We start from the raw sequence: 16,374 nt of genomic DNA on the forward strand, positions 1-16,374 counted from the left end.
CTTATTATAGTCTATGTAGTGTAGTTAATCACAAGGGTTCTCTCCAAAACGATATTGAGTCTTATTATAGTCTATGTAGTGTAGTTAATCACAAGGGTTCTCTCTTGACATCACTTTCAAATTATATTAGCTTTTAAATGATAGTCATAAATACCCGGAACAGTTTATCCATTCTGATTGGTCAAGAGGGCATCACGCGAGGGTGTTTATAAACGAATGATATTGACACAGTTAGAAGTGTGTAAACATAGGCTCTTTTATTCTCTTTGTTTTTAACACTTTGGTCATTTGCACTTGATATCAGGTCATCCCCTTGTGAATCAAGGGTTTGGTAATAAAATGTACTTTTATTTCATGTGGGGTGCATGTAAACATTGAATCATAATGTGTGTATCTTCACCTAAAAACAAATGTTCTTTGCATTTCAGGATTGTCCACACTGGTGGTATTGTCAACTGGTGCTGGTAAATCTTTGATATACCAGTTAGCATCTGTGATGTATAGTCAGCGTGCTCCATGCTTAACTCTTGTCATTTCACCTCTTGTTGCTCTTATGGATGATCAGGTAGCCATATACATTTTATACAAAACATGTACACACTAATAAACTCAAAATTCAGTTGTTTCATTTTATCCCACACAATATGGAAGTTCAATTACATGTAAGTTATTGGCCCAAGTTTTGGGTTCAATTAAGACTGGCTGAGTTCGATCCAAGTCAAATGTAATCCTTTTAAGTCAGAGATTTCCCCAGCAAATCAATTGCAAGACGCAAGATGCTAATATTAGCACTGTTGGTTTAGTTTTGTATTTTAAAATTGATAGCAAAGATCTGGAAAAACAACATATCAATTAAATAACACTCTACAGATAAGCTTTGGCAATGAAATGACAAAACAGATCTTTTTTGCTATTTACTTATTGATAACATGCTTGTCATTGATAGGTTTTAGGACTGCCAGATTGTCTGAAAGGAGTTCGTCTTCATAGTAACATGAGCAAACCTCAACGTGAGAAGGTTGTGAAAGATATACAAAATGGTGGAGTGAATATCTTGTTAGTATCTCCAGAAGCAATAGTAGGAGGTGGAGGAAGAGGAGGAGGATGTATGCCGTCTCTTGACCTTCTTCCTCCCATTGCATTTGCATGTATTGATGAAGTGCATTGTCTCTCAGAATGGTCTCATAACTTCAGACCCTCATATCTCATGCTGTGCAAGGTTAGTTCTTGTATTATTTATAGTTGTATTATTTTTGACTATATGTATCACTAAACATTGCTGTAAGGATTAATAAGATCAATATTGTAGTCCAAGATGTTGTCCACTATAAAAGTTAGGGTCGTAGTTTGGTAATTCCTGAAAGCTACATGTTATAAAGAATGACAGTAAGCATCCTGCAAAATGTTTTCATCTGAAATACCCTTGTTTAATATAAATCAATAACAGCAGGTCAATGAATGTGAATCTCCACATTGTTTAATATAAATCAATAACAGCAGGTCAATGAATGTGAATCTCCACATTGTTTAATATAAATCAATAACAGCAGGTCAATGAATGTGACTCTCCACATGGTTTAATATAAATCAATAACAGCAGGTAAATGAATGTGAATCTCCACATTGTTTAATCTAAATCAATAACAGCAGGTCAATGAATGTGAATCAATAACAGCAGGTCAATGAATGTGAATCTCCACATTGTTTAATATAAATCAATAACAGCAGGTCAATGAATGTGAATCTCCACATTGTTTAATATAAATCAATAACAGCAGGTCAATGAATGTAAATCAATAACAGCAGGTCAATGAATGTGAATCTCCACATTGTTTAATATAAATCAATAACAGCAGGTCAATGAATGTGTATCAATAACAGCAGGTCAATGAATGTGAATCTCCACATTGTTTAATATAAATCAATAACAGCAGGTCAATGAATGTGAATCTCCACATTGTTTAATATAAATCAATAACAGCAGGTCAAAGAATGTAAATCAACAACAGCAGGTCAATGAATGTGAATATCCACATTGTTTAATATAAATCAATAACAGCAGGTCAATGAATGTCAATCTCCACATTGTTTAATATAAATCAATAACAGCAGGTCAATGAATGTCAATCTCCACATTGTTTAGTATAAATCAATAACAGCAGGTCAATGAATGTCAATCTCCACATTGTTTAATATAAATCAATAACAGCAGGTCAATGAATGTCAATCTCCACATTGTTTAATATAAATCAATAACAGCAGGTCAATGAATGTCAATCTCCAAAAATTGCCTACAGGCATCTGTTGACATTTCTTGGTGTCCTTTTGAATACTGCCCTCAAAACAGTGGGTACTCGCTGTTATCTAGTGAATTGTGGTTGATTTTGAAATTCTTGATGAAAATGTTGTGAAATTTGTTTGCAATTTTCTGAACAAGAAGGCCAATATGCAGCTGAAAGTTTCAAAGGTGGCTTTCATTGTATCTTTCTTGATAACTATGTCTAGAAATCAGCATTATGTCGACAAAAAACAGACAATGACCCTACCTTTAAATCTCATTCATGAATACCTTGGGAGAGTTTATGCATTCATGTGGTAGTGTTCAACCGTCTTACGCTGGCACAAATAGAGTGCAACGCAATAAGGTCCAGTTTCTGGCCATGCGATGGGGTTATGGACAGGGTGATGAGGGACCTTGCCTTTAAATGCATGGCCACAATTTGGAGGGTCTGAAACTGCCCTTTAAGAACTTGTCACCATGTTTCTATTTCCTTAGTAACCTATAAGATGACGAATAGATTTCATAAAAAGTATGATATCTTGCTGTAATAATTGCATTGCATGTATCTTTGTGAAACAGCTGTGACCTTGGACAGTTGTTTACCATTTTGTCTGTGATCTTTATAAAGGTATTGAGAGATAGACTGGGAGTAAGATGCTTGCTTGGATTAACAGCTACTGCTACCATGGCAACAGCCCAGAGTGTAGCTCAACATCTTGGCATCAATGATCAAGAAGCCATTATCAGAGGAACGTGTTTACCTGATAATCTATTGTTATCATCATCAAGAGACTGCAATAGGGAACGGGTAAGACTGAAATAGGGAACAGAGTTAGACTGCAATAGGGAACGGGTGAGACTGCAATAGGGAATGGATTAGACTGCAATGGGGAACAGGGTTGGACTGAAATAGGGAATAGGGTTGGACTGAAATAGGGAACAGGGTTGGACTGAAATAGGGAACAGGGTTAGACTGAAATAGGGAACAGGGTTGGACTGAAATAGGGAACAGGGTTGGACTGCAATAGGGAACAGGGTTGGACTGAAATAGGGAACAGGGTTAGACTGCAATAGGGAACAGGGTTGGACTGAAATAGGGAACAGGGTTGGACTGAAATAGGGAACAGGGTTGGACTGCAATAGGGAACAGGGTTGGACTGAAATAGGGAACAGGGTTGGACTGAAATAGGGAACAGGGTTAGACTGCAATAGGGAACAGGGTTGGACTGCAATAGGGAACAGGGTTGGACTGAAATAGGGAACAGGGTTAGACTGAAATAGGGAACAGGGTTGGACTGAAATAGGGAATAGGGTTGGACTGAAATAGGGAACAGGGTTGGACTGCAATAGGGAACAGGGTTGGACTGAAATAGGGAACAGGGTTAGACTGCAATAGGGAACAGGGTTGGACTGAAATAGGGAACAGGGTTGGACTGAAATAGGGAACATGGTTGGACTGAAATAGGGAACTGGGTTGGACTGAAATAGGGAACAGGGTTGGACTGAAATAGGGAACGGATTAGACTGCAATAGGGAACGGGTGAGACTGCAATAGGGAACAGGGTAAGACTGAAATAGGGAACAGGGTTGGACTGAAATGGGGAACGGATTAGACTGCAATAGGGAACGGGTGAGACTGCAATAGGGAACAGATGAGACTGCAATAGGGAACAGGGTAAGACTGAAATAGGGAACTGAAATAGGGAACTGGGTTGGACTGAAATGGGGAACAGATTAGACTGCAATAGGGAACAGAGTTAGACTGCAATAGGGAACGGGTGAGACTGCAATAGGGAATGGATTAGACTGCAATGGGGAACAGGGTTGGACTGAAATAGGGAATAGGGTTGGACTGAAATAGGGAACTGGGTTGGACTGAAATGGGGAACAGATTAGACTGAAATAGGGAACAGGGTTAGACTGCAATAGGGAACAGGGTTGGACTGCAATAGGGAACAGGGTTGGACTGAAATAGGGAACAGGGTTAGACTGCAATAGGGAACAGGGTTAGACTGCAATAGGGAACAGGGTAAGACTGAAATAGGGAACAGGGTTAGCCTGAAATAGGGAACGGATTAGACTGCAATAGGGAATGGATTAGACTGCAATGGGGAACAGGGTAAGACTGAAATAGGGAATAGGGTTGGACTGAAATAGGGAACGGATTAGACTGCAATAGGGAACGGGTGAGACTGCAATAGGGAACAGGGTTGGACTGAAATAGGGAACAGGGTTAGACTGAAATAGGGAACAGGGTTAGACTGCAATAGGGAACAGGGTTAGACTGCAATAGGGAACAGGGTTAGACTGCAATAGGGAACAGGGTTAGACTGCAATAGGAAACAGGGTTAGACTGAAATAGGGAACAGGGTTAGACTGAAATAGGGAACTGGGTTGGACTGCAATAGGGAACAGGGTAAGACTGAAATAGGGAACAGGGTTAGCCTGAAATAGGGAACGGATTAGACTGCAATAGGGAATGGATTAGACTGCAATGGGGAACAGGGTTGGACTGAAATAGGGAACAGGGTTGGACTGAAATAGGGAACAGGGTTAGACTGCAATAGGGAACAGGGTTAGACTGCAATAGGGAACAGGGTTAGACTGCAATAGGGAACAGGGTTAGACTGCAATAGGGAACAGGGTTGGACTGAAATAGGGAACAGGGTTAGACTGAAATAGGGAACAGAGTTGGACTGAAATAGGGAACTGGGTTAGACTGCAATAGGGAACAGGGTTGGACTGAAATAGGGAACAGGGTTAGACTGAAATAGGGAACTGGGTTAGACTGCAATAGGGAACAGGGTTAGACTGCAATAGGGAACAGGGTTGGACTGAAATAGGGAACAGGGTTAGACTGCAATAGGGAACAGGGTTGGACTGAAATAGGGAACAGGGTTAGACTGCAATAGGGAACAGGGTTAGACTGAAATAGGGAACAGGGTTAGACTGAAATAGGGAACAGGGTTAGACTGAAATAGGGAACTGGGTTGGACTGCAATAGGGAACAGGGTAAGACTGAAATAGGGAACAGGGTTAGCCTGAAATAGGGAACGGATTAGACTGCAATAGGGAACAGGGTTAGACTGCAATAGGGAACAGGGTTGGACTGAAATAGGGAATAGGGTTGGACTGAAATAGGGAATAGGGTTGGACTGAAATAGGGAACAGGGTTAGACTGCAATAGGGAACAGGGTTAGACTGCAATAGGGAACAGGGTTAGACTGCAATAGGGAACAGGGTTAGACTGCAATAGGGAACAGGGTTGGACTGAAATAGGGAACAGGGTTGGACTGAAATAGGGAACAGGGTTAGACTGAAATAGGGAACAGGGTTAGACTGAAATAGGGAACTGGGTTGGACTGAAATAGGGAACTGGGTTGGACTGCAATAGGGAACAGGGTAAGACTGAAATAGGGAACGGATTAGACTGCAATAGGGAACGGGTGAGACTGCAATAGGGAACAGGGTTGGACTGAAATAGGGAACAGGGTTGGACTGAAAAAGGGAACAGGGTTAGACTGAAATAGGGAACAGGGTTAGACTGCAATAGGGAACAGGGTTAGCCTGAAATAGGGAACAGGGTTGGATTGCAATAGGGAACAGGGTTAGCCTGAAATAGGGAACAGGGTTAGACTGAAATAGGGAACAGGGTTGGACTGAAATAGGGAACAGGGTTGGACTGAAAAAGGGAACAGGATAAGCCTGAATAGACTGTGCAAGTCTCGCGCGCACCGGAGCGAGAAAACACGACAACTGAAGAACTTAATTTTTTTATGAATCAAATCTTTGCTTGAATTTTTTCTTAATGCTGAATCTGAACAACAAAAATACCCATAAGAGCTTGTTTAAATTAGTTTTAGCTTTTTAATTAGTATTACATTTTTAACAACATATGTCATTTTTATGGTCATAAACTATATTAAACTAAAGTAATGGACGAAACAAAATCTCCCCATCGTAAAACTCCATAAGGTTGGGACCACAATGGTCCCGGAAGTTCAAATCTGTGCGAGACTTGCACAGTCTATAGGGAACAGGGTTAGACTGAAATAGACTGTGCAAGTCTCGCGCATATTTGAACTTCCGGGACCATTGTGGTCCCAACCTTATGGAGTTTTACGTTGGGGAGATTTTGTTTCGTCCGTTATTTTAGTTTAACGTACCTTATGACCATCAAAATTACATATTTTGTTGAAAATGTGATACTAATTAACAACATATATAAAAGTACAGATAAAATTACAGAATTCAACAAAATAACGAAGAAAAGCCGATATGAAAACTTGACCTCAGGTCAAGTTACTTGAAAAAATTTAGAATTTTTGCACATCTCCGATCACGAAACTTACGCAGATGCTTGTTTTGTTCGCGCAGGGTGAACAGCATTTTCATTTGTCATTTAAGCGTCAGCTTCCTCTTAAAACTGCGTCACGCATTAATCTAATGCCCTCGCGAACATTGTGTGTTCGGGTAAAACCCAGCTTTTGATAATCTCACAATCTGGCGTAGATTTGCAACAGGGGTTTCAAAAAATTTAAGATCAAATGAACAGCCTTGTCCCAGAAGTTTCCTTTTGTCTATACATAAACTATAAACAATGAATTGCATAAATGTTTAAAAAGCTAAATCTATATTAAACAAGCCCTAATGAGTATTTTTGTTGTTCAAATTCGGTATTTAGAATAATTTAAAGCAAAGATTTGTATTTGATAAAAAACAAGTTTTTCGTTTGTTGTGTTTTCTCGCTCCGGTGAGCGCGAGACTTGCACAGTCTATAGGGAACAGGGTAGGACTGTGGTAGCTACGGCCAATTTGGATATGGGTCGCAGAGGGGCTATATTTTTCCACTCGATAACTTCTAATATGTAGCCAAGTATTTCTATCATATAAATTATATCATATAGAATGAAACTCATTATGACAAATGCTTTTTTGTATGTGTAGGCTTTAGTTGAACTCCTTAAAAGCCCACGGTTTTGCCACCTTCCCTCGATCATAATTTACTGTATCCGACGAGAAGACACTGAAAGAGTGGCCTCTCTGCTGAGGACAGGTCTCCCTGAGGACTTGCTAGAATCCAATCCATCTGAAAATAAGGAAGAAGATAGTTTAATGGTGAAAGATGTTGAGTCCTACCGAGAGGCGATAACTGTGATTAGAGAGATGGATGATAAACCTATTAGTCAGGTTACTCACGAGACAAGCCAGAGGGCTCATGAGCACGGTGAAAACCATAATACCCAGATGAACAATGACAAAGAGAAGCAAACTTACAACAATAGTAATAATGTTGTCAGCTTGACTGATGACAAGAATCAATCTCAGCCAAAGAACAAAACCTCTAGAAAGAGTCGTAAAAGGAAGGCAACTGATGATTCACAGGAAAGCAAGACTGATGGAAATAGAATTGCACTGACAGGAAAGAAACGAAGGAAACAAACAAGTGAAGCAGATAATGTGTCCACTTACATTGAAGAAGATGACTTAAATGTTAAGAAAGAAAAAGCAAAAAGCAAGAAGAAAAACAAGAACAAGAAACCTGCTGTGAAGAAGAGGGCTAGAATTACAAGTAAAGCAGCACTTAAAGGTAACTTCAAAACCATAAAGATATATCCCACTAGCCAATCTATTACCATACAGTGTTCAATCGGAAATGCACATTTTTAGTTGGCAAAAGTTGGGCATTTATTATTATTAGTAAGTAAAATTTGTTTGCTAACACTTTAAAACCAAACTGTAAAGTGTTTTTCAACTGAAATTGTTTTTCTCAATACAATTATAAACCCAGTGCTCTTTGTTACACTTGAATACTTATACAGTATCAGTGTACAATAGACAGAAACCAAATGTGGGATAAATGAGTGAGATTATTTTGCTCATTTCAAGTAATTTTAGGAAACAAATGGATGAAACTGGCGATTGATTTGATTTGTCTGTTGGTTGGTAATGATTCTTTCCATACATTTGTTGGTTTACTATGTTATCAAGAGACAGCCTTGATAAGATTATTTGGATTGAATTTTTCTTCCTAGGTATGTCGGTGATTACCAGTGCTAACAGTGTTGAAGCATATCATGCAGGAATGCCACCTGGAGTCAGACGAAGAGTCCAGAATCAATTTATGACTGGGCGTCTACGCATTGTCACAGCAACAGTAGCATTTGGCATGGGATTAGATAAATCGGATGTAAGAGCAGTTATCCACTTCAATCTTCCAAAGAGTTTTGAGAGTTATGTTCAAGAGATTGGCAGAGCTGGTAGAGATCAGAAAGAAGCACAATGTCATGTTTTCTTGGAGCCGCAGGTTAGACATTAAATATTATTGTTAAACTTTTTTTAGCTTGGCAGTCTAGTGGTAAGACATCTGCTCTAGCAATGCAGACGTTGTGGGTTCCAATCCCACCTGAGAGACTTTTCTGGGGATTTTTTTTACACGAAATTCGTGAAACTATTTGGGATAGTATATTGTGCTTATTACACATTGGTGTAAGGATAAAAACAAATAAATGTGTTTAATATTGGTTAAAATATTGAGCATCCATAATCAAATCCTTGCAATTTTGTCACTAAAAAAACTTCAATATTGTTTCCTGCACAAGTTAATATTTGAGGCCTAATATGTGTTCTGCCCTCAGCTGAAAACCTATTGTTGTTTTTAATGTAGTGTTTGACCTGATTACCTCATATACGAACATCAGTCGGGTTTATTCAGAAAAGCGCACAACCACATGTGTTATAAAGCAGTGTCAAAACCACCAATTTCCAATACTTAAAAAGCTACAGGTACTTGAGCCATTTTTTTTTTTATAGGGCTGCTATAATCTTGTTCATAAAGTGTTTGTTTACCATTTAAATGCAACTTTGAAATTTGTACAGTTATGAATTTTTTGGTTTTTGCAAAATAGAAACACTCCTGCTGTTGACGGCTTGTGTCAAAATCACAAAGATTTGACATCATGCGTGAGAGTTTGCTTTGTTATACCTCCACGCTGCATCAAAGCGACTATACAAATTGGAAAAGATCCTGACTTTAAATCTAGTTATCCAAAGTACCACAATGCATTGTTTCGTCCCATTGGTAGACTGCAAAATGTGTGACTTGTCTGAAATGAAGCGTTATGACAACTAAATATTTATAGGGGGGCCTATGCCGCAGACATTTTGCACTCTTGTAGTCCAGTACATTTCAGTTAAGTATGAAATACTGCTACATACTTGTGTGGCTGAGGAGTACATGAGTCTGACTACTAGGGCCGGAGAGAACTAGTACAAGTGTCCAAGTAACAAATACTGCATCTATTTAGCCGAGTAGCACATATTTGTTGCACAGGCTGTATAATCCTCAGGGAGCTGAGATGGTTTAAGGAATTAAATGAATCTTAACCCAGAAACTATGTGTATGAAAAACACATTTTTGTTACTTTGACGTTGTTGTCAATTTACAGTAATTCAAACTTGTAAATCTTTGCAGCACCATAATTATCTCAAGAAGTACAGCGATAGATTTTCTGTTTTCAGTTATAGACTCCTTGGGCAATGGAGATTAGCCTTGGGTTACCGTGACCCAATGTTGACCTTTACTTTAGGGTCAACAGGAAGTGGGACCATATCTCAAGAATTACACAACCGATTTTCAATTTCTTTTCAGGTATAGATCCTTCGGGCATTAAAGAACAAAGCTGGGCTACCGTCACTCGATGTTGACCTTTACTTTCAGGTCAAATGGAAGTGGGACCATGATTCAGGAACTTCCACAGCCAATTTTCAATTTGTTTTCAGTTATAGACCCTTTGAGCATTGAAGGTTTAACTTTTTAGATCAACAGAATGGAACAGCTCTGTGATTGTTAAGTTACAATCACATTAGGGGCATTTCCGATTGTGTGGGTTTGCTTGTGTGTGTGTCTGCGTGTAACTTACAATAAGACATGATTCTTTGTAGGGAAAGGATCTCTGTGAGTTGCGTCGTCACACCTATGCCAACACAGTAGATAGATACTGTATTAAGAAACTAGTGAGAATGCTATTTCCTCCGTGTAAATGTCACCAAGCACATCAGCTGCACAAGGTTAGTCCTTTCCTAATTAATTTGGAATTTTATTTTGATGTTTCACATGATTTCAATCCAGATTGAGAATTGGAACTATGGTCACATGGTACCCGCTATTGTTGGTACCTGCTCTCTATTCTCATCTGTGTATTTTTAACCAACCTGTAAACGGGGAGCAGAAGTCAGTGCACTTTTTTGTACAGAAAATGTACACGTATACAGGCCTTGTATCACAAAAACAAATACTAAATCAACTTTATTTCTATAGCGCACATTTCTTGTGCTCATGGCGTTTTACAAAAAACATCCTCAATGTTTTTCACAAATTCAAAAATCCAAAAACAGGATCTCCTTTTGATTTAATGCTGGATTTGATTAGGAAAGGAATGTTTCATGTTTAAATGTGGCATTTCAACTGGAAAACCTGAAACAGAATTAAGCAACTTAAAAAAATTACAATTTTCTGCAATTGACGTATCAGAATTTGTGAAGTATATTTTGTTGAATAGATTATAATTCTATTTTGTGAATAAATATTGAAAGAAATATGCCCAAATTAGAAATTTGAAACCAAATCGTATTATGATCTGAGATTTTGACTGTCCTGTCACAAACCCATAGTCAAAAATGTTTTATGTCTTGAATGTAGGAAGCCATAGGTTGTGCACCTTCCATTGTCAACCAGTCTAGTCTTGCTACAGCAGATGGTACAAACTATGAGATATCAGATGAACAGGCCATAACAGCCATGGAGGCATTTGAGACTAGTCTGAATCCAACAGAGTCTAACCAGAGGGAAGATCCTTTACTGACTCGACTATGTAAAGGACATCTTGTAGCTATTCCCATCGAGTCCTCCGTGCAAGACTTGGATATCAAAGAGGAAGGTAATTGTAGGATATATATAAAAACAAAACTGGGTATTCAAGAATCCAGTGATGAGATCAAATGTTGAAACAACTAACCCCCTAACCGGGGCCCAATTTCATAAAGCAAGGTGCTGAGTTTGCAAGGTATTGAGTTTGCAAGGTGCTGAGTTTGCAAGGTATTGAGTTTGCAAGGTATTGAGTTTGTAAGGTGCCCAGTTTGCAAGGTGCTGAGTTTGTAAGGTGCCGAGTTTGCAAGGTGCCGAGTTTGCAAGGTGCCGAGTTTGCAAGGTGCTGAGTTTGCAAGGTATTGAGTTTGCAAGGTGCCGAGTTTGTAAGGTGCCCAGTTTGCAAGGTGCTGAGTTTGTAAGGTGCCGAGTTTGCAAGGTGCCGAGTTTGCAAGGTGCTGAGTTTGCAAGGTATTGAGTTTGCAAGGTGCCGAGTTTGCAAGGTGCTGAGTTTGCAAGGTGCTGAGTTTGCAAGGTGCCGAGTTTGCAAGGTGCCGAGTTTGTAAGGTGCCGAGTTTGCAAGGTGCCGAGTTTGCAATGTGCCGAGTTTGCAAGGTGCTGAGTTTGCAAGGTGCCGAGATTGCAAGGTGCCCAGTTTGCAAGGTGCCCAGTTTGCAAGGTGCTAAGTTTGCAAGGTGCTGAGTTTGCAAGGTGCTGAGTTTGCAAGGTGCTGAGTTTGCAACGTGCTGAGTTTGCAATGTGCTGAGTTTGCAAGGTGCCGAGTTCGCAAAGTGCTGAGTTTTTAAGGTGCCCAGTTTGAAAGGTGCTGAGTTTGCAAGGTGCTGAGTTTGCAAGGTGCTGAGTTGCAAGATGCTGTGTTTGCAAAGTGCCCAGTTTGTAAGGTGCTGAGTTTGCAAGGTGCTGAGTTTGCATGGTGCTGAGTTTGCAAGGTGCTGAGTTTGTAGGTGCAGGGTTTGCAAGGTAGCTGAAGTGACTGTTACCGAATTTAATGCACCCTTAATTATAAATTATAACCGAATATATGTTCCCAGAACACAAACTCCTAGTCCTTACACATCACTTAGAGTGAGACTTGATGGCATATGTTTTGTTATATGACTGGTTTCTTACTGATTATTTTTCCTGATCTACCTGTATCCACACAGGAATCTCAACACTATTGTGTTACTTAGAGCTTCATGCCAAGCATTGGTTAGTCAACTTACCACCGACCTATGCAAAGTGTACCATTCAATGTTATGGTGGACCTTCACAACTCCAGCAACTTGCCAAATCTTGTCCTCCTGTTGCTGTAGCTATTGCTAAGAATCAATCACGTGGGAAGTCATATCGCCATGCCAGTAGTGTGGAGTTTGATGTTGTTGAGGTAGCACGCTGCATGGGATGGGACTTGGTCATTGTAAAAAAAGAGCTACGACAGTTAAAATGGAGACAAGTTCTTGGTAAAGGTTAGTTCTAACAATGTGATTTTTTCTTGTTCCCCTAATGGTCACCGAAATTTGTTGTTGAGTTCTTGAGATATTATGGTCCCACTTCCGGTTGACCCAGAAGAAGGGGTCAACTTAGGAGTATACAACTACAAACAACTTGCTGAATATTACAGATCACACACACAATATGCAACAGTGTAAACCATAGGGGGAAAAACCTAGACTGGATAACCAGTGTTCCCCTGACTCAAGAGAGCCAACCCAGGAGCAAACTATAAGGGATAAATGTGCCAAGTATAAAGTTTTTAATTGTTTACTCAATAAAATGAACTATATATAAATGTAATCACAGCTGAGTGCATAATTTGCACTGACTCATAAGGACAGGCTACCGCCCAGAATTCCCGATGATCTAGCTGGGGGACAACATTTCAAAAAAATTCAATTACAGAAGCATCATGACGCAGTGTATCTGACAGTCCGAGCAACTCATTGAAGATCCTACAAATTTATATGATAACCATTTTACAGATACAATGTAGTTAACAATCCCATTGATCTATTTATGATAACAATGGGGTAAAAATTGGTGTGTAATGCATTGTTTTATCGTAGGTGCAGGATAGATACGATGCTGTATTGACAACCAACCATAGCAACTGTGTGTCCCATTAATAAGGGAATCAATGTGTGGTGAAGAGGTTTTCAACTAGTGGTTTAATCCCAGCGAGGCCTAGTTCTTGATAATTTTACCGAGACGAAGTCGAGGTAAATTATCAAGAACCAGGCTTCGGCAGGTTTAAACCACTAGTTGAAAAACGATTCAATACACATTGATTCCCATTCATAAATACCTTTTCGGCCAACACTTATGGCCAAAAAGTAAAAGTGTCTTATAAGCACAGGTGCAAGCTCACGTGTCACTCCCATGTTTTAACACTTTTTACTGGTCATAAACAAAGGTTTATACACACCCATGTGTATTGGTTGGGCATATCACAGCAGTGTTAAAGTGTTTATGATTTATTTGTATCCATAGGCTGGGTCAAGAGTGGAGTTATTGTGGAGTTTTCTGACCTAGCCTTCTTAGTTCAATCACCTGGTGACTTGACTGACGAGGAACTAGATGAAGTAGTTAATCTACTTACAAGCAAATCCAGCTTACAGGAAAGAAGACAACTCTATCAACTACAAGCTGTGTATTCAGCACTACAAAGGTATGTACAGCTAGTCTGTTTAAACAAAATGAGACATACATGATAATTAAACCACAACATGTACTGTACATTCAACTTGAATCCATATGTTTGTTGTTCCAACCCTTCAGAAAAAACACTCAAGTCTATGACCGTCGATCAATCTTTATAATTGGTCAGTACAAAATTGTATTTGTATAAAAACTTTGGTTTGAATAAGGAAGGAAAACTTGAGTTGGGTGGGATTTGAACCTGCAACCTCTAGTTTAACGCGTCGGTTTTCTACAAATCCAGCCCTATGTTGGTGGCTCTCTATTTTTGTCAATATCTTTATTTGTGGGTTTCATTCAGAAGCCATGCAACCGTTAACTGCAGTGAAGCCAGGGATCACCATAAGGGATGAAACTTTTTTGTTTCAAATAATATTAAGTTATAAACCACAAGGGAAACTGACCAGGGTAAATTTTCAAGAATCTAGGGGAAAAACAAAGAAATATTTACTAGAGGGGGATTTGAATCATTGAGCTCTCAGTCTGGAGTAATATGTTGGCACTCTAATGTCTGAGCTATCTATGCTTATGTTGGAGGTCTCCCTATTTTTGTCAATATCATTGTTTGAAGCCGCATTTTACAGCAGGTGTTTGCTTAGTGTGTGAGTTCATGATGCAACTTGGTCCAGAGTTGTAGTTGAGACCAGGAAGTCTGACACCAAGATTGAGACCCTGACATGAAAGACCAAGACCAGCCCTGACGAGACCAGCCCTGACGAGACCAGCCCTGACGAGACCAGCCCTGACGAGACCAGCCCTGACGAGACCAGCCCTGACGAGACCAGCCCTGACGAGACCAGCCCTGACGAGACCAGCCCTGACGAGACCAGCCCTGACGAGACCAGCCCTGACGAGACCAGCCCTGACGAGACCAGCCCTGACGAGACCAGCCCTGACGAGACCAGCCCTGACGAGACCAGCCCTGACGAGACCAGCCCTGACGAGACCAGCCCTGACGAGACCAGCCCTGACGAGACCAGCCCTGATGAGACCAGCCCTGACGAGACCAGCCCTGACAAGAACTAGACCTACATGTACATGCACCTCATGCATACAAACAATTGTGTATCAAATTTAAGAATTAATGTGATATCAGCTACAGAACAACCGAATATGCAAGCTCATAAAAATAATTACTGCTATAAATAAAACACACGATCACATTTTGTTTTGTTTCCACCCAAAACTTCACACTTGTTTATTTCAAGGCATTTATAAAATCTTTATATTGACTTATCAGGAAGCCCAGGCTGTGACCTATCGCTTTCTGAAGAGCAGCAAAGCCTGCATGCAGCACACTCACAAATACTGAACGTTGTCTGGTCCGTAATGCACATAGTGCATTCACTTGAAACATGTTCAGTTTGCTGATCAATATGTTAAGATCACACATCGTGCTATTGCAAACGGGCGAACAGCGTTTGGGGGGAAAATCCACTTCCAAAACTGCCATTTTTTCGTTCTGATTGAAGTTATCAAAATTGTACACAAATCATGGTCTCATGAAATAGGATAATAACAGTGTGATTTGGTTACCTTCCTTGATATAGAGGGTTTGAACTTCAACTTAATTTACCACTGCTTATACCTGCTTATCTGGCATGTGAAGGTCAAAGTTGTTCTGCATGTTTCTGATATAGTTTTTGAACAAAATTTACACTCGGCGCAATTTTTGTTGTTATTTCCCAATTTGCCACTTCCTTGAAGTTCTTTGTGATTTTTAAAACCAAACAAAACAGCTGATTTATTTTACGCTACGGTAACGATGACTAAAATGGAGAATGTGAGAAACTAATAACTATGACAAGTACGAATGGACGAGGCACTGGAAGACCAAGACCGAGACAGTAAAAAAGGGTCTTGAGACAGTTTCAAGACCTAAACCAGGTCTCAAGACCTACAACACTGACTTGGTCACCTCAGGACTTGGCCATTCCATGTTTCAATGTGATGGACACAGGCACAGTATGACTCAACACCAAAATCTTCTCTTGATCTTGAACTAGTAATACAACACAAAATTGCTTGCTCGGCTGGATACATGTATCATTACTATACACATTTAGTATTCTTTTTTTTTTTGTTAATAAATATAAATGTACTTAGTGACTTACACACTCCATGATCATTTTGTCATAGTATATCTCATGCTAATTACATGGACTGCAATGATGTTGTGGATGTTGAGTGCAGTAACAAACTCAAGATGATTTTAAAGGCTTACTTTGCAAGACCTTTAAGCAGTAGCTTGAATCGGGAGCAAGATGGCGATCAGCAAATACAGGAGGTTGGTTCACTTTGTATTTTTTCTTGTTATTAGATTTAAATCACATGGCAAATACTGCCTTTACATGGCAAATACTGCCTTCACATGGCAAATACTGCCTTCACATGGCAAGTACTACCTTCACATGGTTGAGTGCTATTATTAAATCAATTAAAAAAAACCATACAAGCTGACGTTGCATCCTGGCCATTTGCCTTGCTACACGTTTGTATAACATTTAAGAGATGTTAAATTTGCATAGGG

The 16,374-nt window shown here is 39.7% G+C and overlaps 1 protein-coding gene across 2 annotated transcripts in view; it reads left to right on the top strand.

Annotated features, from left to right (window-relative positions):
* Positions 1–16,374, top strand: part of LOC117289605 (ATP-dependent DNA helicase Q4-like) — a 52,795-nt gene that overhangs the window by 30,679 nt on the left and 5,742 nt on the right. For both annotated transcript variants that reach the window (XM_033770805.1, XM_033770806.1), the window contains exons 9-18: positions 429–565; positions 947–1,219; positions 2,910–3,089; positions 7,229–7,871; positions 8,317–8,588; positions 10,226–10,351; positions 10,983–11,220; positions 12,314–12,616; positions 13,638–13,815; positions 15,984–16,131. In XM_033770805.1, the coding sequence (XP_033626696.1) occupies positions 429–565; positions 947–1,219; positions 2,910–3,089; positions 7,229–7,871; positions 8,317–8,588; positions 10,226–10,351; positions 10,983–11,220; positions 12,314–12,616; positions 13,638–13,815; positions 15,984–16,131 (2,498 nt within the window). The remainder of the gene's footprint in view (positions 1–428; positions 566–946; positions 1,220–2,909; positions 3,090–7,228; positions 7,872–8,316; positions 8,589–10,225; positions 10,352–10,982; positions 11,221–12,313; positions 12,617–13,637; positions 13,816–15,983; positions 16,132–16,374) is intronic.

This window comes from Asterias rubens, chromosome 4 (genome assembly GCF_902459465.1).
Source record: "Asterias rubens chromosome 4, eAstRub1.3, whole genome shotgun sequence".
Lineage (NCBI taxonomy): Eukaryota > Metazoa > Echinodermata > Asteroidea > Forcipulatida > Asteriidae > Asterias > Asterias rubens.